General features: G+C 40.6%; 1 protein-coding gene across 4 annotated transcripts in view; it reads left to right on the forward strand.

Moving 5' to 3' along the window:
• The window catches only part of atrn (attractin), a 129,467-nt gene that overhangs the window by 26,356 nt on the left and 79,793 nt on the right, over positions 1-23,318 (forward strand). For all 4 annotated transcript variants that reach the window (XR_006361987.1, XM_044047519.1, XM_044047520.1 and 1 more), the window contains exons 8-22: positions 624-876; positions 2,487-2,670; positions 2,950-3,104; positions 7,366-7,450; positions 10,051-10,277; positions 11,332-11,453; positions 12,247-12,385; positions 12,923-13,104; positions 14,774-14,993; positions 15,874-16,059; positions 17,170-17,415; positions 17,824-17,961; positions 19,623-19,716; positions 21,134-21,186; positions 22,373-22,467. Coding sequence is in view for 3 of the 4 variants with exons in the window: in XM_044047519.1 (XP_043903454.1) it covers positions 624-876; positions 2,487-2,670; positions 2,950-3,104; positions 7,366-7,450; positions 10,051-10,277; positions 11,332-11,453; positions 12,247-12,385; positions 12,923-13,104; positions 14,774-14,993; positions 15,874-16,059; positions 17,170-17,415; positions 17,824-17,961; positions 19,623-19,716; positions 21,134-21,186; positions 22,373-22,467 (2,379 nt within the window). In the remaining variant the exon portion in view is untranslated. The remainder of the gene's footprint in view (positions 1-623; positions 877-2,486; positions 2,671-2,949; positions 3,105-7,365; positions 7,451-10,050; positions 10,278-11,331; positions 11,454-12,246; positions 12,386-12,922; positions 13,105-14,773; positions 14,994-15,873; positions 16,060-17,169; positions 17,416-17,823; positions 17,962-19,622; positions 19,717-21,133; positions 21,187-22,372; positions 22,468-23,318) is intronic.

Genomic DNA, 23,318 nt, shown 5'->3' on the forward strand with positions numbered 1-23,318 from the left:
TTATTTCCCCAAAGAAGATCACATGATGTGAGCACTGCTGTAAAAGGATAAAAAGCCCTGCAATTTATCAAGGGTTCAGACCAATAAGTGCCATTAAAGCTTGTGTGAAGAGGCTAAAACCAGTTAGATGCATTTTTTTTACTGTTATCTTAAGTCAAATATCTGAAAAAAGTCTAAAATATGCATGAAATATACAATTCTGGCTTCTTTTGTTTGGCTGCGGGAAAGGTTACACATCCTTTCAGTCTCTGTAATTAATGGAATAATGTGGCGTTTTCTGTACGAGGCTCCTTCACCTCATTTTTAATTAATAGTGTTAATCTAATGAGATTCTGCTTGAAAATAACAAATATTTGCTGTTTAAAACCAGCAAAATAAAGAGTTTTATGCCCCAAGAGGAAGCTCGGTAGATTTATTTTGCATTTTATGAAGGAAAACGTCATCTGGCAACAGGACTCATGACAAATAATAGTAAAAAAATAACACATTTTATGATTTTGAGCCTCATATTGACCCTGTTAGAATCTGCAAAATCCAAACAGAAACGAATGAAAACAATCGCTGTGCCCTGTCAGGTCTTTCACGCTTTCTGCTCCTGTGCACGTCTTTGTCTCTCTTCCCAGGGAAAGATCTACATGTACGGGGGAAAGATCGACTCCACGGGGAACGTGTCCAGCCAGCTCTGGGTCTTCTACATCCAGAACCAGACCTGGGTCCTCCTGAGTCCCCGGGCCAAGGAGCAGCAGTACGCGGTGGTGGGACACTCGGCCCACATCGTGCCTCCTCTCCAGGAGGGCGGCAGTCCCGTCATGCTGGTTCTGTTCGGACACTGTCCTATGTACGGTTACATGAGCTGGGTCCAGGAGTACAACATTGGTGAGATGTGTTCTCTCTGTATTTCCTGTATATCCTGGCATATACACTACAGCAGTGTTTCCCAAAGACTGGGCCCCAAGGAGAACAAATTTGATGAATTTTCTAAACTTTTAGTTTAAGTACCAATTTGCTATTGTCCTGATTTGGGCCACGACAAATAAAAAAGATTTAGAGAAATTTGGGGTAACACACACGATGCCGTGTTGACAGAAAACCTTTTAAGAACAGAAAAGAAAAAAGATACAAAGTTTTTTTGAAGATACAAAATTATATATAAAATGGAAGTTTTTCTCTTTCCTACTTCCTTTTGCTGCTTCCACGCTCGTTATAATAACCTCTGTAAGCGCTTAATAAATCATTTACACAACAAAAGGAAATTAACACTGGCCTCTAAAAGGAAGCAAATTAACTCGTGGACCCGGGTCGTGCACAGAACTCAGGTAACCAGCTTTCATTTTCAGGCCTCATTGTCTCCTAAATGTCAGAAAATGGGATGAATTAAACTGTCACCGTGGCTGAAAGACCAGAGTTTATCTCCTATTTGCTCATTAATGGACATGATTTGGTTTTTATCGTCACCTGAGCGGTCACCGTTTAAAGCTGAAGCTGAAGCTTAAAGCTTTTATTTCTTATTTTCTTTATTTGACCTGCATGTTTAACAGCTAATCTCTATATTTTGTTAGAAAACTGTAAGTGACTTAATGACTTGAGCTTCCACCACATCACCGATAAATTTTTTGATAACTTCAAATTCATTGAGGAAATTATTTTTAAGTGGGAACTTAGTTTGGGAAATTTGGCAATAATTCAAATTGGAAACTTTCCATAGGAATCTATAGTACCAGGAATTCTGGATAATTTAAAGAGTCAGTGTGAGTTTTGTTTTGTTAAATACGTAGATATATCGTGATAATATCGCATCGTGATAATATTGTGATCTCACATCGAGACTTAAATATTGTGATAATATCGTATCAAGACTTAAATATCGTGATAATATCATATTGTGGCTTAAATATCGTGATAATATCATTGTGGCTTAAATATCGTGATAATATCTTATTGTGACTTAAATATCGTGATAATATGGTATTGTGACTTAAATATCGTGATAATATCATATTGTGACTTAAATATTGTGAATATATCGTATTGTGACTTAAATATCATGATAACATCGTATCGTGATGATGTCGTATTAACTTAAATATCGTGAAATATCATATTGTGGCTTAAATATCGTGATAATATCATTGTGGCTTAAATATCGTGATAATATCTTATTGTGACTTAAATATCGTGATAATATGGTATTGTGACTTAAATATCGTGATAATATCATATTGTGACTTAAATATTGTGAATATATCGTATTGTGACTTAAATATCATGATAACATCGTATCGTGATGATGTCGTATTGTAACTTAAATATCGTGAAAATATCATATTGTGGTGATCACCACCCCCCAATAAATAATAAGTTGCAGCCCTAATTGAAACACTTGTAGCCTCTTTAATGTCAGGTAATTGTGTTTCTTCTTAATTTAATGTTTTGTTTGTTAACCACCGCTCTGTCGCTGAGTAAAACATGTCGTTGTGACTCCTCAGCCCAGAACACATGGAGCATGGTGTCCACAGAAGGCGCCCTGGTGCAGGGCGGCTACGGCCACAGCAGCGTTTTCGACCCGGGCACCAGAGCCATCTACATCCACGGCGGCTACAAGGCCTTCAGCGCCACCAAGTACGGCCTGGCTGGAGACCTGTACAAGTTTGATGTGGACCGGAGGAAATGGTGAGGACTTTTCTCTTTGTCCCAGTGTCACCCAATTCAAATCAAAAGAAACAAATCCGATATGACCCATGACCATGAAAGCAGCAAAGATCAGTATTAGGCCCATAAGAGATCAGGAGTTATGTCATGTTTATGTAAGATTGTAATATATAGAAGCAGCTAAAGTTCTATACAGGTCCAGAAAGTTCTTCTGGATCCAGTGGATGAAAAATATCAGTTGCTAGTTTATGAAACGTGTGTGTGTGTGTGTGTGTGTGAACATGGCTGTGCTTTGTGCAGGACGATCCTGAGAGACAGCGGCTTCTTCCGCTACCTCCACACGGCGGTGATAGTGAGCGGGGCGATGCTGGTGTTTGGAGGAAACACGCACAACGACACGTCCATGAGCCACGGCGCCAAGTGCTTCTCCTCCGACTTCCTGGTCTACAGCCTGGGTCAGTTACACACACACACACACGGTCCGCCTCCCTCCCTCCCTCGCCTCACTTCTGCTGAGCTTGCAGCAGTTTGTTTTTTTATTTCTTCTTCTTCTTCCTGCCCCGGAGCTGCTTTGCATTCATACTTTGACGCGGACTCGCTCCCGGGATCTCGTCAGTGCAGCCGCAGTGTTTTGTTGTTGGATATTGAGCCGCTCCGCTGAGGCAACAGAAGGTCAAACGCTGCGGCTCCATGTACACAAGTGGTAAACCACAAACGGCAGCTAATGATGTGGACTACTGTCGTTGTTTCACAGCAGTGTAGAGTCTCTGTCTGCTCTAAAGTAAATGGTAAATGGACAGTTTTTTACTCAAAGCTGCTTTACACTTACACTTTGTGAATATATATATATATATATATATATATATATATATATATATATATATATATATATATATATGTATATATATGTATATATATATATAATCGTGTTGTTAATCGTGAATGATATCGCCATGATATCTTTCTTTACTGACTTATTATGATCGTATTAAATCCATCATTTTTCCCTTAAAAAAAAATATGCGTCCTATCTGCATTCTTTCTGACCGCTGTAAGTGTATTTCAGTGATCACAATTATATTATTTTGCTCGGCAAGAGACGTCCCACGCCAGACTTTTTTTTTTTACGTTCGGTCGCATCACTTGACATAGTCATTTCAAGTTTTCTTTTGTTAAAAAATGTGTAAAATGGAGTAAATTCCAAAAGGTTTTTATTGCTTTATTGAAAATAGGTCGGCTAACGTGTAAAGATAAGTGATAATAAGTGGACACTGGTGTGCGATTGACCTCGTGTTTCTGTTCAGAACTGGAGTTTACGATTTCACCGCAGGACAGTGAACGCATCACGCAGGCTCGTGAAGTCATCCATGTTGGATGTTGTCCTTTCCCATTCATTACAACTCAAAATAAACCACCGTGGTAGGATTATTTTAGACAGTTATCCGCTGTTATCAGCTCAAAAAAACAAACAAACACTTAGTAACTACTAACTAAACTCAAATAATTTGAGTTATGTTTTATTTGAGTTGATAAACTGTAAATTTAACCGATCAGAGTAGTCCTAGACTTTTTACACTTTTACACCTTTAGTAGCCACTATATAAGGCTGTATAAGTATATACAGGATGTTTGAAATGTCTACATTTCCACACAGGAGAAAAAGAGTTGCTGTTGTCAGATTCCGATTTAATTGAAAAATCCTTAAAAGCCCTTTCCTCAGGAGGCTCCTCTGCTCAGACCCAACAGAGACCAATCAGAAAATCTTTTAAAAACTTCTAACAGACACACACACACACACAGGCAGGCTGCTGTGAGCAAGTGGTAGAATTAAAATCAGACAGGAATATAATATGAGTTTCCTTGACTTATATATATATATATATATAATATGAGTTTCCTTGACTTGTATATTCTATTGAAAAATGGAGAGATGGGATTTTAGTTTGGGAGAATTTCCCAGCGGAGCTGCAGCTCACGCTTTGACGACTTCTCCTTGAGGATTTTCCTGGCGAAGGTAAACACACAGGGCGATGAAAGCAAAGTAAAGTAAAGTAGGATTCACAGCGGAGGCTTCAGGGGCAATAGTCTCGCGTGGAGAATGTTTAATCCAGCAGTTATTCTTGTTTTGACTCAGTTTGCCTCAGTCAAGACGTCGTGGAGTTAACCCACAGCAGATACTAGCATGTAAAAAAAGTCTTTATCGGAGCAATATCGCAAAATCCCAAGGTAACAAGGTTTTTCATGAATCGAGAAAGCGAGCGAAGTGACAACCTCAGGTGTTTATAAAAGGGGGGCGGAGTCGGGGACGATGAGGGTTTTGAACGAGGTGACTAAGGATGTCAATTTTGGCACAGATGCAGTAGATACCCGGGGTGGGAATCACACGGTTCCTTTAACGATATGCGATAATATCACTATACGACGATTTTGTGATAATCAATATATTGTGAGACAATCATACGGCGATACGTCACGATATCCATCTAAGAAACGTGAACATGAAAAGTCACAAGTGCAGGATTTCTATTTACTCACAACATGGACAACAAAGTGCACAAAGTTGTGGATGGAGCATCTCTTAACGTAGCTTTCTCCACCATTATCCCGCCGTAAACTCCTTCTTCTTCAGCCAGGGTAACTTCCGCCCAAGTTTCCCACCTTAGAGCGCCTTCATTTGTTAATTAATTACTTTACACTAGTGCTAGGTGTAATATCAGTTAGATTTTTTTTTTTTTTAATATGAATTTTATATAAGAGAACTTGGCTTGTGACCAAATATATTATATCATGATATATGTCAAAATAAGTGATTATTTTCATTATATATCGCCCAGCCTTACACTAAACTGTGCACCTGGATCAGCAAGACCAGATATGCATATACGACTGGTTTACACCTAAAAGAAGGGGTTTATTTAAAAGTGGAAACAGCTGGGTTACCGTCAGCAGCAGCAGCAGCAGCAGGAACAGCTCTGTAATTGTCTGTTTATTGGGGTCGAGATTGACCACACCTGCTGGACTAGTTGCTCCTCCTTAACGAGTCAATTAGAGCTTTAAAGGGTCGTCAGCAACTGGGTGGCGGTGTAGCAAATCCCTGCTTTGCACCAGGTGCAGTACCGGTCTTTGACAGCAGAGGGCAGTGTCTGCCTGTGAACGTGCATCTCCTGCTGTAAGACGTCACCTGCCTCCTCCTCCTCCTCCTTCTCTTCCTCCTCTGGGAGAACATGATGACTTGCACTGCATTGAAGGAAGTGAAGGTGATGTACTGCAGTCACTCTGCTCTTCTCCTGCACGCTTTGACTTTCACACTCTCGTTCTTCGCCTATTGTTGTTGTTGTTGTTGTTGTTTGTCTGCGCAGACACATGATCACTTCTGTTGCATCTTTATTTAAATGAAACCTAAAAGGAATCGTCAACATACGTACATAAATACAGTCTTTTTGGGGGAGTTGATTTGATTTGGAGGTCGAGACGTCTCTGCTGAAGAACGTGAGAACGAGATTAGATTAGACATCAGTCCCACAACAAGTGGGGATTTGAGATGTTGCAGCAGTGGATAAAGAAAGAACAGGAAAAGTATCATATATTGAGAAATACTAAATATTAAAATAACAGAAAGAGACTTTTATTCATTATGCTGCTTAATCCCTTAGTTATTCCATTGTAACGCCAGAGAAATGTGATTAAAGTGAACCTAACATGGATGTTGTCAGAAGCTGCTGATGAACTGTGATTTTCACACACACAATCGTCTATAATCTTTACAGAAAATGGTCTGAATGTAAGATAATATCTTTAATTTTGGCAGCCACACATAAAGGGACCTGTGCAAGTTTAAGTTTCAGAGAATCCACAAAAGTCGGTTTCATCGCCAGAGACGCCACGATGCGTTAACTCGCATGACAGCTCTAGTGAGCGTGAGCACTCGGCACCATCTAGTGGACTGAAACGTCAATTGATATTATCGCCACTCAAGATATCGCGATATTGCACTGTATCAATTGCCCTTTGTGTTTTACAGTCAATACATGACTTAGGGGAAACGGTGATGTCACAGCCCCGCCTGCCTGTCTTGGTCTTGGTTTCACTGTTGCATCCTCTTCTTCTTCTTCATCTCTTTCTTGTGTTAGAAGTTTGGACAAAATTGTTTATTTTTGGTGTGTTTCTCTGGCATTGTTAGTGTTTAAAGTCCTTTTTCACGCGTATGAAGATATTTGTGGGGCCACACGGGGGATGGCGTGGATAAAACAATGGCTCCTTGTCGTCTCCCATCCACATGTTGTGAAATCACTTGTTGCATCATATTAAATCAAGTGGAAAAAGGTAGAGGACTAAGTAGGGAAAATCAGTCAAAAGCATTGTTTGAAACCCTTGGTTCTTGATGAAGTCAGTGTTGACCGACCACTGATCCACCGCTCAGTCTCTGTATGAAATCATTGAGTTTTCAGACGTGTCACACACACACACAGTGCATTTATCGTGCCCGGGATCGTCTCTCGTGGATCTGTCAGGCTCCTCGTCGCCTCGGTCAAGGACATTTTTATTATTTTTTTTATTTCATTTCCCTCAGACTTGAGTTGTTGATGGACTCCGGGGTATGAGTCATGTCACCTGCTGAAGACGACACGTATGATTGAATATGTGGGGGCAGCAGGTCAGCGCAGTGACCTCTCTGTCTTCTCTTTTTCTTTTTTCTTTTTTCCATTTCCATTCCAGCATGCGACGAGTGGACAGTGCTGCCTCGACCCGACCTCTACAGTGACGTCAACCGCTTCGGGCACTCTGCAGTCTTCAGTGACAGGTAATCATTTAGCTGCATAAGAAAACCATTATTACCTTCACCGAGGAGATGATAATGGTTTCAGTCTGTAAGTGTGTCCTTCTGTTAACAACCTCCGGTCTATAGTTTCTGTTTTTGGGATGGTACATGTTCACGTCAGGTAAACATGTCACATCTTTAAGAAATCCCTGTCACTAATTATGGGCAAAACTATAAAAAAATTGGAATTTGGTGTGTGTGTGTGTGTGTGCAGGATCAGACCCTCTACCATCAGACTGAATTTCATCCAGATTGGATCCAGATTACAGATTTGGTCCCTTTAACCCTTTAACACCTAAGCCTGAAAATGTCCGTCTACGTCCGACAAAATAATTGTAAATAATAAATAAATAATAATCTGGCAAACTTTACATATTTACATTTACTTTGTCGGACGACAACTTGGAGAACGCCCGCAAAGAATAAACCACAGTGCAAAGAACAAGTGTATTTTCAAACCATAAAATACAGTATTTTTGAATGACTAAATCGATATTTTTTTGCTTCTTAAAAAGTGTTGTTTGGAAATATTGACACAAATCTAATTCCATACGTCTTCCACCTAAAAGGCTGTAGAACTCATTTTTGTTCAGGGGCCACATACAGCACAATTTGATCTTAAGTGGGCCGGACCAGTAAAAATAGTAAAATAATAGAATAATAACCTATGACCAACAAGAACTCCTTTGTTTTTTCTCCTTTGTTTTACATTTAATGAGGGATATTTTTACAAAACATGAAATTTCTTGAGAAATATAAGTTCCTAAATGTACTATTTACGCATCATCTATAAAGGCACAAACATTTAGTCACAGGTATCTGGGATTGAAAAATATTGCATTTGACCTTACGTTTAGATTGTAATCATAATGTGACATTTTGACAAATTCATCCTGTGGGCCGGATTGGACCCGCTGGCCGTATGTTTGACACCCCTGCTGTAGAGAGTCAAACAGTCCACCGAAGGAACCGAGGCAGCCGTCTGTGGTGTCAATCTCAAGTAACGTTTGTATGCGCAGACATTTTAAAGGCCTTTCGTTGTGTCGGGTCCGACTTCTCCTCATCTTTCATAAGAGAAAGAAAGAAAGAAAGGAAGGAAGAACTTGCATGTTCATCTGCAAGACTCCCACGTTCTCCTCCTCCTCCTGAATCAGCAGGAAGTTCAGAGTGAGCAGCTTGAAGTCTGACCTTTTCATGATTCAAGGGGTTTTTGATCAGCGCTGAGCGAATTAGCCGTCCTTCGTGCCCATTGGCTTCCACCACCACCAACATCACCCGCAGCATCGCCAGCTCCAGCAGCACATGTTCACACAAACTCATCCCAGCAGCTGAGCAGAGGCCTGTGGAGAAGAGATGTTTAAATATGCTCCAGACTTGGCATCCAAACACACACAGGGAGTCATAAATACACCGCCACAGCAGGGTCGTCTGTCGCTTCCATCATCCACACAGGAAGTGTGGATTCAGCAGACGCGCGAGGCAGGTCGACTCCCGGAGAAGAAGAGGAACATCACTCCTCTTCTAAACCTCAGCTTCAGCTCACGCTGAGCACAAACTGAAGAGAAGAGTGCATTCAGAATCTTCTTGCACCTTTTTTTTTCCCCAACGCCTCCAGGCGACAGCGAGTGGCTGCAGGCGTTGTTGTTTTCGTCCCTCTGTCCGTTTTTGTTTTATATCTAATATAAGAACGCTTTGAGGTAATTTCTCCAGATTGAGTAGAAAATGTTCGCTTGAGTAATCACATTAGATCAGACGGCGGTGGCGGATTAGATTTTGAGGGAGCTTCTTCAGATTTGGTCCAAATGTTGACTTGGACTTTTAAAGATTTTGGTTTTTGAAGCTCAACGTGACACCGGGGTGATGTATAAAGAAGGGAGACGAGACAAATGTTCATTCTCTGTCGTCTTTGTGGTGGCGTTACAGCACCACCTGCAGGCCTGGCATGTATACTATAGCATTTGGAGTTGTTTTTTGGGTTTTTTTTATGCATGTTTCTTGAAAAATCTTCATCTTCCCTGATGTCTCTCTGGTGAAGCGCGACATATTCTCTATCCACACTTGCAATCAAGGGAGGGGGCGTGTCTTTGCCACCGATTGGCTCTCATCCCGATTTCCTGTCGCGCTGCTCCGTGTGTGTGTGTGGTTGTTATGAGAACAGTGACGAATAAGACGTTCAAGACAGGACTTCAAGATGATGAGAGATAGATTTATTATTAGTGTAGTCTATGTGATCTACAAGGACCAGGATTTACGTTTAACCACTTAAAAATCTGTATTTTTACTACAGACAAAGGTGAGGAGTTCAAAGTTAAAAGACTCACTTTACAATATATTTGTGCTTTAAGTCAAGGCAAACATTTACCTACACCATATTTTTGTATAATATATCAATGTATATGAGAAATGACATAAATTGACCCCGTAAAAATGTAAAATTTGGATGCAAAAAGTTAGTCTGGAGCCCTGTGAATAAGGAAAATTCTGCTTCTTTTTGGATAAGGCACTAGATTAACGAGCGCAGGCTGACATTTTTCCCCTCATAAACCACTAAAACCTTCCCCCCCCCGTGTGTCTCTTCTCAGTGTGATGTACGTGTTCGGCGGCTTCAACAGCCTCCTGCTCAGCGACGTCCTCATGTACACGTCGCCCAGCTGCGCGGCCTTCTCCAGCCCGGCGTCGTGCAGCCAGGCCTGGCCGGGGATCCACTGCGCGTGGAACAGCTCACTGGGAACCTGCCTGCCCTGGGAGAGCAGCGCGGCGGTGGCAGCAGAACCTCAGCAGATTCCGGCCTCCTGCAACACCAGATCATGTAGGTGACGCCGCCAAGTTTTAAGATTAGAAAGATAATTCAGTTTTAATCATTTATTTGTCAAAGAAACAAGAGCTTATTTAGATTAAAGAAGAACTTTAAAAAAAAAATCACAAACAGATAAATCTATTATCAAAATAGTTGCAGATTGATAAAGGAGATGATGTCCTCCTTTAGAGGAGTAGAGGTGTGTCAGAGTCAAGGACACACGTCTTGACAATTCAGAAAGATTCTGATTCACAAACACACACACACAGATATTTTCTCATCCATGCTTGAGTATGTAGGTGTGAGTGTCCCTGGTGTATTGGCGTGTCCTATGAAGACATTTCACTACATGTAACATGTTTTTTTTTTTTGAAGTGACAGCATGTCCAAGTCCTGCTGTCCCTTTTACGTGAGTGCACATATCTGTGTGTGTGTGTGTGTGTGTCACAGAGGACATGAGGAGGTAATCATCAAGGACACTCCAAGTCAGGTCTCTTCTCCCCACTGAGAATTCTCTTCCATTTGCCGTTTGCCATTTGTCACAAGAAAATCCTCACTTTCTTCATCACGGGCCCGTCTCATTTTTCAATGCCGGCGCAGACACAAGCACTGGCAGATGGAATCTGCGCCGCGGAATAACTTTGAGGGAGATTTAATACCGGGGAGGCTCTGAGCTGCTGCTGCTGCTGCTGTTACTGCTGCTGCTGCTGCTGTTGTCGTCCAGCAGCAGTCACCTCGCCTCCGTTTCCCTCAGAAAATGTCCCCCCTCATGTTCAGGAAGTGTTGACTGATCTAAAAGAAACAGAGTTCCAGCGTTTTTGAGCCTTTAATCAAATTGTCTAGTTGAAATCTACATTAACTTTCAATATTAGTGGAAGAAACTGAAAAAAGAATTGCATTTCAGAAGCTTAAAATAACAGGACTTTGACTATTTAAAGTATTTCTTTCTAAACTGCCATTTTGTCTCCATTTCATTGGTAATATGATGAGGTCATTGTGATTTTTGTCCGTTTTTGTTTCGAACGGCGTGGATTCGTAGACGTAAATCATTGTTGTCACGTTGCAGATGCTGATAACGAGAGGTGTGACCAGTACACGGACTGTTTCAGCTGCACCGCCAACACCAACGGCTGTCAGTGGTGTTCAGCTCAGTGTGTCTCTCTGGGAAGCAACTGCACGTCTGCTTCGGTAAGAAAACAAACCCCCGGCTAGTTATTGCTAACCAGATTAACCTGCTGACTCTAACCAGGCTAATCTGGCTTTATTAGAGTAAATATGTTGATACAAACATGGCCAACCCAGTCCTCCATAATAATCCAAAACATTTTCAGGGAGTTAACCCAACATACTGTATATTATGGGATAGATATTGACATGACGTAACGTACTGTGCATGTGCAGAATGTTACTTTTAATAATCTAGCAAGCTAACTAGTTTATATCTAGCTAGCTAATTAACTAGCATATATCAAGGCTAGTTAACTAGCATATCTATAGCTAACTAACTAGCATCTATCTGTCTAAGCTAGTTAACTAGCATCGATCTATTTATGCTATGTAGCAAGCTAACTAGCGTCTAGCTGGCTAACACCTGTCTATCTAAGCTAGCTAATGATATGTGACATTAATATATTTATATTTGGGGTATTTGTTTACATTTACACGTATTAACACCTCAAGTGTTTTTCAGTATGTGTTTAAGTTGAGCGATATTTTTGTATCACTTGTATTTATTAAACTGTCATGATTTATGAAATGGAGTTGAAGTAAGAACTGCGAATAGAAATGGAAACAAAGAATAAAGAAATAAAATCTACATTTTTATCAGCCTTATTTTTATCAGATTTATACTTGAAGAACTGTTGCAGCAGTTTGATAAACGGAGATGAGAATCTCCACCACCGCGGGACAAATCCTCTGCATCGGCCGTGTAATCTGGTACTTTATTATATCGTCGTCACTGCTTGCCTTCTTCTCCCAGGGGGCGATAGCAGAAGGTGACGTTTGCCCCAGAGACAACCCGTCATACGTGTGCAACAAGAAAACCAGCTGCAAGAGCTGCGCCGTGGACCAGAACTGTCAGTGGGATTCTCGCAACCAGGAGTGCATCTCGCTGCCAGGTAACTATGGAAATTAATCTTTTTTAATTTAAAGGAAAAATAGCACAACAGGAACAAGTTGCACTGCAAAGTACTAATGTGTTAATGTGCCAAAAAAGGAGAACGGAAACTGCCGTTTTACAACTTATAACTTGTTTTGGTCCAAAACTAGCATAAGCACCAACTTGATGGCTCACAATCACAAATGAAAAGCAGCAGCTGATATTTCTCTGATTACCCTGATGACCAAAAAGACACTATTAGGTTGAAAAAATTATATAATAGGAGATCCAGATTATCCTTTAAATTTAATTCCCCCCTTGATGCAAACACACAGATTGAAAAAGAACATTATAGTTTCTCATTATCTTGTAAATTACTGTTATAATGTGCCTGTTGGGCAGTGATTCACCTCGCACATCCCCAAGAGGTGAAAAGATCTAAAGGTTTTAAAGACGATTAAAGGAAATAGAGCAAAAGAAAGTTGTTGTTTTCCATTGTTTCACCTTTCTCGTGAAATATTATGTTGCTCTTCTATCGTATGTACTTTTACTTCAGAAAACGTGTGCGGTGAAAGCTGGCATCTGGTGGGCAACTCGTGTCTGAAGTTCATCACGGCCAAGGACTCGTACGACAACGCCAAGCTCGGGTGCAGGAGCAACAACGCCGTGCTGGCGTCGCTCACCACGCAGAAGAAGGTGGACTTTGTCCTGAAGGAGTTGCAGATAATGAGCGTTGTGGTAAGATGAAGGAGGAGGGGGAGGAGTTTGGTTATCTGGGTTGTCAAGGATTATCGTATTAGATGAAGAATATCCCTCCTGATAAGTGGATCATCACGTTAGCAGTGAATTAGATCGAGTGTCGTGAGGTACCCTATGATTCCCACCCCGAGATGAATTATTGATATCGATATTACACAAAGAAGGGTGGCGATATGTCACCAAATCGATATTACTGTGAACCCTGCATTACTTTCACTGACTCTCATGCACTGGAGTTTGATTATTTGACAAATGAGTCCATTAAATGTTTGAATAGCGGTGTTTTCTCAAATTGCCCATCCCTACACAATATCGTTATCGACATGTCTCCTTAATCTGTGATTCTGGTCATTCTATGGCTTAATTTAATACATTTCTTACATTTTATACCAATTTAAAACTCAACAGGTCTAGAAAAAAAAGCATGGATCCGCTTCAGCGATAAGACCTCTTTACAGGCACCGAGACTCCGAAAACATGCTTCGCAAATCCTCCTCTGGTGTCGTATCGACACCGTCCCGTCGCCGTTAAGCAACCCCAACCTTTTCCAGACACGATCAATCAAACCAAGAGATGCAAGAAAACCCAACGGAACAGTAATTTGAGTCTGGCCAGTGAGAGATTGAGCTCTCTTTGTTTACTACAGCTGCTACAGCGTGACCATTGATTAGAGATGCGATGGATAACAGAGTCTCTCAAGTCCAGTGGAGTAAAACTGCATTCATTGCCGCGATGTCACGGCAGTGGAATTTATGTCGGTGCGGATGAAAAATGGCGTTGACATGTTCTCTCTCTGTCTTTTTTTTGGTTGTTTTTTTGTCTTACAGCCAGGGCCAAAAAAAAGAAAACGAGAGCTATTAAAATGTGTCCTCATCATTGATTTCCAACAAATGTCACATCAGTCTTCGGCCGTGGAGTAACTGGCACTTAACTTGTGGCACTCAAAGAGATTTCCCCAACGTCCTGAGAAGATGAAGGGTTTTTCCTCTCTTCATGCCGGCAACACCCAGCGTTTAGTTTCTCTCGCTCTCTCTCTCCATCCAGGAGTTAATTTATACAGATTTACAGTGGATTAGATGGTTGGGGGTCAAAGTTTATGATGGTGAAAGTCTGCGCTCATGGCGACAAGACAAAACATCGAAGCTTTACAAGCAAACGTCACACACAGCAATATCTATATTGCATTATATATAAAATAGGCATTTTTTTTCTTGGAACTGAGGCTTTCTTCTAAATCGTTGTTTCCCAAAGACTGGGTGGGGACCCAAAGATGGATCGTGGGAGATTCTTTTAGGTCCCCAAACAACCTTTCAAAAAGTTTTCCAACTTTTTACTCAAAATTTAGGATATTTATATTTATATTTATAGACAATGTTTGTTATCATATCTATTTGCCCAGTAGCTGATTCGGATTCTGTGGTTTTGACACAAAGATATTCAGTTATAGAAATCTGTTTTAAAGTCTTCCACTCCTTTGCAATGTCACAAATGATCAAAATCCGATCATACATCACAAACACTACCTCTACTGATGTGTAGCTGATGCATTGGTGCCCCTTGACTTAAATATCTGAAGAATGAGGACGTAGTGGAGGAGGAGTACAAAATAAAGTTTGTTTTTGACCTTTGCGTGTCATTTCTTTTGCAGTATAAGGCCACGGTGACGCCCTGGGTGGGTCTGCGTAAAATCAACGTGTCGTACTGGTGCTGGGAGGACATGTCGCCCTTCACCAACACCACGCTGCAGTGGCTCCCCGGCGAGCCCAGCGACGCCGGGTTCTGCGGGTACCTGGCCGAGCCGGCGTCCAGCGGACTGAGGGCGCAGTCCTGCATCAACCCGGTGAACGGCAGCCTCTGCGAGCGACCAGGTGGATCCACAAAACCGTTGTTGTCAGAGGAAAATAGATTTTAGACGACACTAACCTTAACCCTACGCAACCACTTAAATATGAAGTTAATTTATGTATAATATAGTGACATGTATTCTTTTACATTCTTACAAGCGCAAGCAAATGATGTTTATAAGTGATTAATACGTTCATTATATTGTCTATTAATTGATTAGTTTGTGGTGTTGCTAAAAAACCTGCAAATGCAGTTTTGCTCCCAAACCAAAATTCTTCATGACTTCTGTGTTGTACTGAGCAAATTAATCTGAACATATTCACATTAATACGTTGGAATAATGGCAGAACTCACTAATCAGTTGCTGGATTTATGCATTAAAACACTAGACTCCATGAATAGTTTACAATGGGCAAGTTAAAATGATGCAGACGTGTATCAGTTACTTGAATTTATATACTTGAGTACTTGAATTTAGCTGAAATATACGATGCAGTGTTTCTGGATGTTGGCTCAGAAAAAACCTCCCACTCCACCTCCACATTTCTAAATTACTGTAGAGTCCCTTTAAATGCAGATGAAGCTGCTACCGTCAGAGTGTGTGTAAATGCACAGCCACAAGTAATGGAGGATGATCTTCTACACACATTTCCACTATGATAAATTGCAGGAATATACTAAAAGGCAGCAGGGAAGCCTTTATGCCATCATAACAAAACAAATTTCAGCCGCGTTGCATCACAATCCTCTGTAGACGAGGATCAACGTGGCGTCAGTCGTGCAGCACAAACGGATTCGTTCTGCTTGTTTAGCAAACATCAACAAAACATTCGCTCTCCACCATGTTCAAGCGTAACTTGTTAAAAATAAATAAATTAAAAAAAAAAAACCCTGTCCCCGCAGCCAACCACAGTGCCAAGCAGTGCCGGACGCCGTGCGCCATGCGGACCACGTGCAGCGAGTGCACCAGCAGCAGCTCCGAGTGCATGTGGTGCAGCAACATGAAGCAGTGCGTGGACTCCAACGCCTACGTGGCCTCCTTCCCGTTCGGACAGTGCATGGAGTGGTACACCGTGGACTCCTGCTTACGTAAGACTTTACTCGTCCTCTTCCTCTCGCTCCACAACTGTCTCTGTTCAGATTTATGGGTTTGATAATCGGCAGCATAGAAATCTTAATACAGTCTTCGTGCTCGCTTCACAAAGGTGTAAAGGAAAGTCGGCAAAAGCGTTTACTTGCGTCATGGTGTGGGCGAAGAAGAATATTTAAACACAGCGGGAGAATTATGTCTTTATATTGCTTTAAATGGCTGTAGGTGTTGAATGCAAATGTGTTAATGGCTCCATAGTTTAAAAAAGCCTCGGTATCAGACATTAAGCCATCTCTACTCATAACTAGAGGTTTTCATCTGCATTAGTTTAATATTATTATTCAATTGGCCAAATACTACAAATTAGCATATTTATTCTCTGAAACTTGATAAATGTGTTTTTTTTGTTTCATGAGTTTAATATTCAGTTTATACGTTATTTTTATTGAAAATTCTGTATGTAATTGCACTGCAGTGCAAACATCAACCGCACATTGAAGAAACACACTTTTAATGCTCTTATTAAGCAGTTTTTTGTATTATTTGTTATATAAAAAAAAGAAAATCAGCATCAATTATCGGCCATCGTCTGCCCATAGAATGACCTATTATTGGTCGACAGTTTGAATTCTTGAACTATTCTTGGTCAAGAATAATTCCAGGTTTAAGTTTTCAAAGCCGTAATTTCTATAAAAATTCTGACCATTTCTCTCTTTTGTTTAGGTAAAGAAATATGAAATTGTTCCTCAAAATGCCTCGTTACCCTTGTTTTTTGTCTTTGTAATTTGTAATCTGGCATAATTACCAATAACTGTCATTAAACAAGTTGAGATGCATAGTTTGGGGCATCAAACAACAGAGCAGGTAATTATGATAAATCCTGGGAAATAGCCTGAATAAAAGCCTGTCTTTATTGTTTTCATTGTATCATTATTGTTTTAACCATCTTAACACTTTGTAACCTTGTTTTGAAAAGTTAATTTTATTAGATACGATAATAGCTGTTTGCTATCAAGAGGTTATATGTCTAACAATTGATCCCATTGTTGTTTTATTTATTTTCTATGTGGACTGATTCAGACAGAGATTGTTTGTGATTGTCTCTGCAGCAGAGAACTGCTCCGGCTACCGCACATGCGGTCAGTGTCTGGACCAGCCGGGCTGCGGTTGGTGCACTGGCCCCAGTAACACGGGGAAAGGCCAGTGCATCGAGGGCTCGTACCGCGGGCCCTTCCAGACCTCAGTACCGGCCCCGTCCACCCTGCCTGGTCTGCCCCACAGCCCTCAGCCGGCCCTCAACGTCAGCATGTGCCCCAATGAGGCCAAATACAACTGGTCTTTTATCCACTGTCCAGGTACGAGAGGTTCTAATTTTATTTATGTATTATCTGCTATTAGTTCTATGGAAATACTGATTAGTTTGATCTAGTTTGATCAGAGGGGTGGGGGGGAGTGTTTGTTTTATGTTTTATGTGGCCCCTTGAGCTAAAAACACACATTTTCTCTATGGGATTTAGTGTGGATGAGTGCATGGTTTACAAAGGGACTGATACTTCTTTTCTTAAGACAGCTTACACACACATACACACATTTGTTATATGGATAAAATCAGTTTTACGTGCTGTCCTTACAGCTGTGTTTTCGATGAATGAAAAACCTGAACAATTCCTCCAAATCTTGGCAAATGTTAAAGTGCCGTGTTGCGTGCAGCACGAACAGACCGCGCAACGGTCTTTTCACTCACATTTGTGGTGTCTTTCCAGCTTGTCAGTGTAATGGTCACAGTCAGTGCGTCAACGAGAGCGTGTGTGAGAAGTGCGAAGACCTGACGACGGGCCGCCACTGCGAGAGCTGCATTTCCGGTTTCTACGGAGATCCGACCAACGGCGGCAGCTGCCAGCGTGAGTCTCCTCCGGCCCGCTCAGCTCAGGCGGCAGTAAATCAGTCAGTCAGTCTTTTGTGCGCACAGCTTCATTTAACTTGTCACTGTTTTACAGTTGAGTTTTATGTGCGCCATTTTCCCGATTCCTGGCGGTGCAGTAAAGTGTTTCCCCAGGGATATTAAAGATTTACTCCACTTTACAGCAAATACTGACAGTCAGTCAATCGGACAACAATTCAATTGTCCTGCTCTTACACGACTTAATTTAGCTTTACCTATCGGTCTGTCTATCTGTCAAGAGCAAGCTATCGAGCTATCTATCTACCTAGCTCTCCAATATAGCAAGCTCTCTCTATCTTAGCTTGCTCCAGCATTTTAGCTGTAGCTGTCAAGCTCTTTAGCTCCCTAAATCTTAAGCTATTGCTCTCTAGCTTTTTAATTGCAGTTTTATAGCTTTAGCTCTCTAGCTCTTTAGCTCTAACTCTTTACCTTCCAGTTCTGTAGCTCTATCTGTCTACCTTGTTACCTCTCTAGGCCACTATGGCGCATTTCCACCGTTAGTTATTTAGCTTCTTGCTCTTTCGCTCTTAGCTTGAGTTGTCCACCTCTATAGTTCTTTCGCTTCTAGCTCTTTAGCTTTAGCTGTCTAGATCTTTAGCTCTAACTCTCTAGTTCTTTCGCTTTGACTCTTTAGCTCATTTTCTCTCTAGCTCTTAAGTTGTAGCTCTTCAGCTCTAACTCTTTAGTTCCTAGTTCTGTAGCTCTAGCTGTCTAGCTTATTAGCTCTCTAGTTTTTTTAATTGTATTAGCTGTCCAAATCTGTAGCTTCTAGATCATAAGCTTTAGTAGTTATTCAGCTCTAGCTCTCTAGTTCTTAAGCTTTGACTCTTTAGCTTGTTTCCTCTCTGGCTTGTTGGCTCTGTAGCTCTAGCCGCCTAGCTCTTAGCTCTTGCTTACTAGCTTTAGCTTTTTAATTGGAGCATTTGACTAGCTGCCCAGCTCTCTGGTTATTTAGCTTCTTGCTCTTTAGCTTCTTGCTCTTTAGCTATAGATGTCTAGCTTTTGCTGAGTAGCTGGAGATCGTCAGCTCTAGCTTGCTAGTTCTTTAGCTCTTAACTTATAGCTCTCTAGCCTTGTAACAATCTGTGCATCCCTCCTTAATGCACATTTAGTTTTATATCGATATATAAATCCTAAAAACTAGTGTCTCTGCATATCCACATGTTGTCAGTGTGATGGGTTTGTTGTTTATACTTAATAAATGTGTTCTGCTTCCCCCTCAAAGTTATTTTTATTGCATGTACTTGTATGTTTAACTCCGGGGGCATCACGATCATTAGCGAGAGATGAGTAAAAAATAAATAAAACTCGATACCTCTGCAAGTAAGTTAATGAACAAATAATCAAGAGGACACGCGCACATAAATTGGGTTTTATCGCTCCACCAGCTGTTTCTTCATATTCCACAGCTGCTGACGCCGTGAGGCTCAGTCTTTTAAAACAAATGATGAACTGCATTTGTGCAGGTGTTGTAAATCTAGCTCTACAAACAGTCAAATTACTATTACTATACTATAACAGAAGAGTCCTTGAAATATATTTTTTGAAGTAAATTAAAGTTCCAGGAGAGTTTCCCCACATGCATTTGTTCTCACGTTTCCTGTTTCTGTTTACGTTCAGCGTGCAAGTGTAACGGCCATGCGAGCATTTGCAGCCCAAACAACGGCAAGTGCTTCTGCACCACCAAGGGCATCAAAGGAGATCGCTGCCACCTGTGAGTTCATCTTTTCTCTGTCGGTGTATTCATGTAAGATAAAAACAGTGTAAGGTTTAGGTTATTATCATTTTGAATGCTTCCACACCGGGTGATATTCTTGTAAACAAACAAAGTCACAGTTTTATGATCAGTGAGATTTGAAAGTTGATGTTAGTGACTTTATTTTCTTTGTTGAGATTTAAGGTAAAGCCTTTTTTTTTTTCTTCCTTACTGTAGAAGCAGTTGTTTATTTGCACTTGCAGCTACATTTTTGATCAGATAAACCCTGGTCTTCAACTCCACAGTGCTTCCCAAAACCCATTTTAGTCGTTTTACTGCAAGCGGAAAACTCCCAAAGCAATGTACATGATATCTCAAGAGACTCTTGGAAGCGATCCTTCAAACATTCACTTGAACTCAAGGATCAACAGATTAGATTTTGGTTATTGAAAGTCAAGGTTTGAAGCCAAACCTCAGAAGTCATATTTTTTATTTGCTTTATGAATATGAAATCTCAAGAACGACGTCAGGGTATACTGTCAAATTTGGCACGAACATTCACTTGGATTTGAAGATAAACTCCTTGAACTTTTATGGTGAACTAATAGTCGTAATGTCAACAGTCACTATGAACTTTTTTTTTTGCCTTTTGAATCTTATTAATGTTTTATTTAAATCATTTCAATTCTGCCTTAAATGTTCACTTTGACTCACTTTACTTGGATTAACTGTGTAGATTTTGCCATTTTTAAACATGTTTTGCCTTGTGAACATGGTACTCAAACGGTAATGTTTTCAAATTTGGCACAAACATTCACTTGGATTTGAAGATTGATTTTCATGGACCAAGAGCAAGGTTACTGTTTTCTTTAGTTGTTTTTATTCACTTGTGAATGTGATATCGTAGGAACACCATGAGACAGAATCCTTACACTTGGACTCATTTGAATTTGGTGGTCAAATGTCTCTGTGACGTCTCCAAAAATTCCCTTTTTTGCCCCTTGATTTTCATGAATTATCTTTGGATCACCTGAATAGAAACATTACAAATTCGCATCAAACGTTCATTTGGACTCTTCATTCTCTGACCTCACAAATCAGTTTTTGCCTCGTGAACGTCGCCTTCACTTGGATTAAAGGGTTGAAGTCGATAGAGTTTCATAGTCAAAGATCAAGGTGGTTGTTGTCACAAGAAAATACTGTATTTTATTTTATTTTCTCATTGCCTCAAGAGAATCCTTTTGAATCTGCCATGGACGTCCGTTCACTTGGACTCTCAGATTTGCTGTTTTTGGTCCTGTTGTTCACAAAAAACTTTTTTTTAAAAAGTGTAGCCCGAAGCTGTTGGTCGCTGGAGACAAAATACCAATTCAACAGTTCTCCTTTGTTTTCATCTCATTTCTATCCACCTGTCTCACACCTCTCTCTCTTCCAGGTGTGAAGTCGAGAATCGTTACCAAGGCAACCCCCTCAAAGGGACATGCTACTGTAAGTGGAATACCAATTAACATTGGGAGTGAAGGTGGGGTGGGCAGAGTCGCACTGAGCAGGTGCGAGACGGTTACATGGCTCTGAAGACGGGGCAGGTCTGGAGTAGTTTGATGTTTTAAAAAAGAAAAAAATCAGAGGTGAAACAGCTCGTTAATAAAAGATTTTTTTTTAGAAAGTGGCTGGTGGTAAGAGTCGGGGGTTAAGACGCAGAAGAAAGTGAACTGCAGGAGAACGCGGGGCGTTTGAATTTCCTGCTGTGATGACAAGAAGGCTGATAAACCCAAACATGAAGCACATGTCAGAGACTTCATGAGAATTAACCTCCTTTTACTCATTAAAGCTTTGTGGTAGCATTCTGAATTCTATCAATGAATGCAGATCAAATGGTTTGTAAGATTTCACCTTAAAAAGATCCACCAGTTGAATGAAAGGCTTAAGATCCTTCCAACACCTGGGAAGAAATCCAGAAGTACTGAAGACTTGAGCTGCAATGAATACTGAAAATCTGATGTGTTTTTATTTGTTGTATTTTGGTTGTTTTGCAGCAGGAGCACAAACATCCTCATTATAAAAACATTGCACTGTGACACCGTCTTTCATAATCTCAAATTGAATCATACAAATTTAGGAAATAACCTTCAAACACATGCAAGAGCCTGTCGACACATACATTTGTTAATACAAATAAACAAAATAAACTTACCAAACACTTCAATAATCAAAATAATCCACAACGCTACTGGATCAAAAGAGTGTAATTTGAAGCATAAAAACAGCGTAATGTTTTTATGCTTCTCGTTGTCTGATGTTATATTTCCTGCATTGATTTTGAACATTGAACATTAGAATTATTTTTTTTTGTGTGAAATTGCAGCCAGTGTGTGGCCATTAAGTGACACAGGAAATGAGTTTAGTTTTTCCTGTGCAGGTCGATGAAAGTCTGGAAGAGTTTACACATCATTGGAGACAGCAGCGACAGAGTGTGTGTGTGTGTGTGTATAACCTTCATAACAGGACACACCCTCTGACGTCTTCATGTCCATCCTTGAAAGTCGATAGAAAGCGCGCTGTGACGCAGATACTTTCCCGCCCGCGGCGTCATCGGAAAACTTGTTTTTGTGTGACTTTGAAACTCCACTGATGAATTCTTCCTCCTCCTTTTTCTTCTTCCTGTAATCCTCAGACACGCTCCTCATCGACTACCAGTTCACCTTCAGTCTGTCGCAGGAGGACGACCGCCACTACACCGCCATCAACTTCGTGGCCACGCCCGAGGAGGTACGTCTCTGGCGGCGAACGCCCCGCAGTCGCAGCAGCTGCCACTCGTATTAGGATTTGAGACCTTTAACTCAGCACCACATGATGATGTTGATGGTGGTGGTGATGAGTTTTATCCACCTTCGCTCATTGTCACACAGCTAAGTTGTGCATTTGTGTCTTTGTCGTAAGAATATAAAAGACATGTAGTCAAAAGCAAATAACGCACATTGGTGTCCTTTGGGACAATTTTTGTCCTAGCGATATGTTTTGTTTTTTTTTAACTAATGTAAATATTGTTTTGTTCAAAAATAAGAAATACAGTCGGCACAGAATAGTCCCACTAAGACTAAAATCAAATGTTCAAAATGTATTGCTATAACATTCATTCTTTGGTTCAGCACGTCTGCATGGTAAAAAAAATACAGGATAACAAATGTTATAAAATAAAAGAGTAATTAACAATCAATCACTATGCGATGTTGTAGTGTTAAACCACGTTCCTCCCACATTCTTCATGGCAAATTGCTTTGTCAGTTGAATGTGTGTAATTAAATAGTAATAAAATAATAAATGCGCTTGGTAAATTCACTCACTGTTGCCTTTTTTAAGAAAAGTTTGAACTGAGTGCACAGTAGAATTGCACCTCCTTCAAATTAATAAAAAAAGGACATATGTAAGTTAAATGACCTGTAAATAAGATTTATTTTTGTGTTGTATACATTTTTATCTTGTTTTTTTAAGTCCGGCTGCATCCGACACGTCGTTTCATTGTGTAACAACAATGACAACAATGACAATTTAGTCCATCTAGTCTAAAAGTATTTTGAATAGAGCTACAACAACTGGTTGATCACTAAAATTAATCGATC

The sequence above is a fragment of the Solea senegalensis genome, linkage group LG16 (genome assembly GCF_019176455.1).
Source record: "Solea senegalensis isolate Sse05_10M linkage group LG16, IFAPA_SoseM_1, whole genome shotgun sequence".
In the NCBI taxonomy this organism is placed as follows: domain Eukaryota; kingdom Metazoa; phylum Chordata; class Actinopteri; order Pleuronectiformes; family Soleidae; genus Solea; species Solea senegalensis.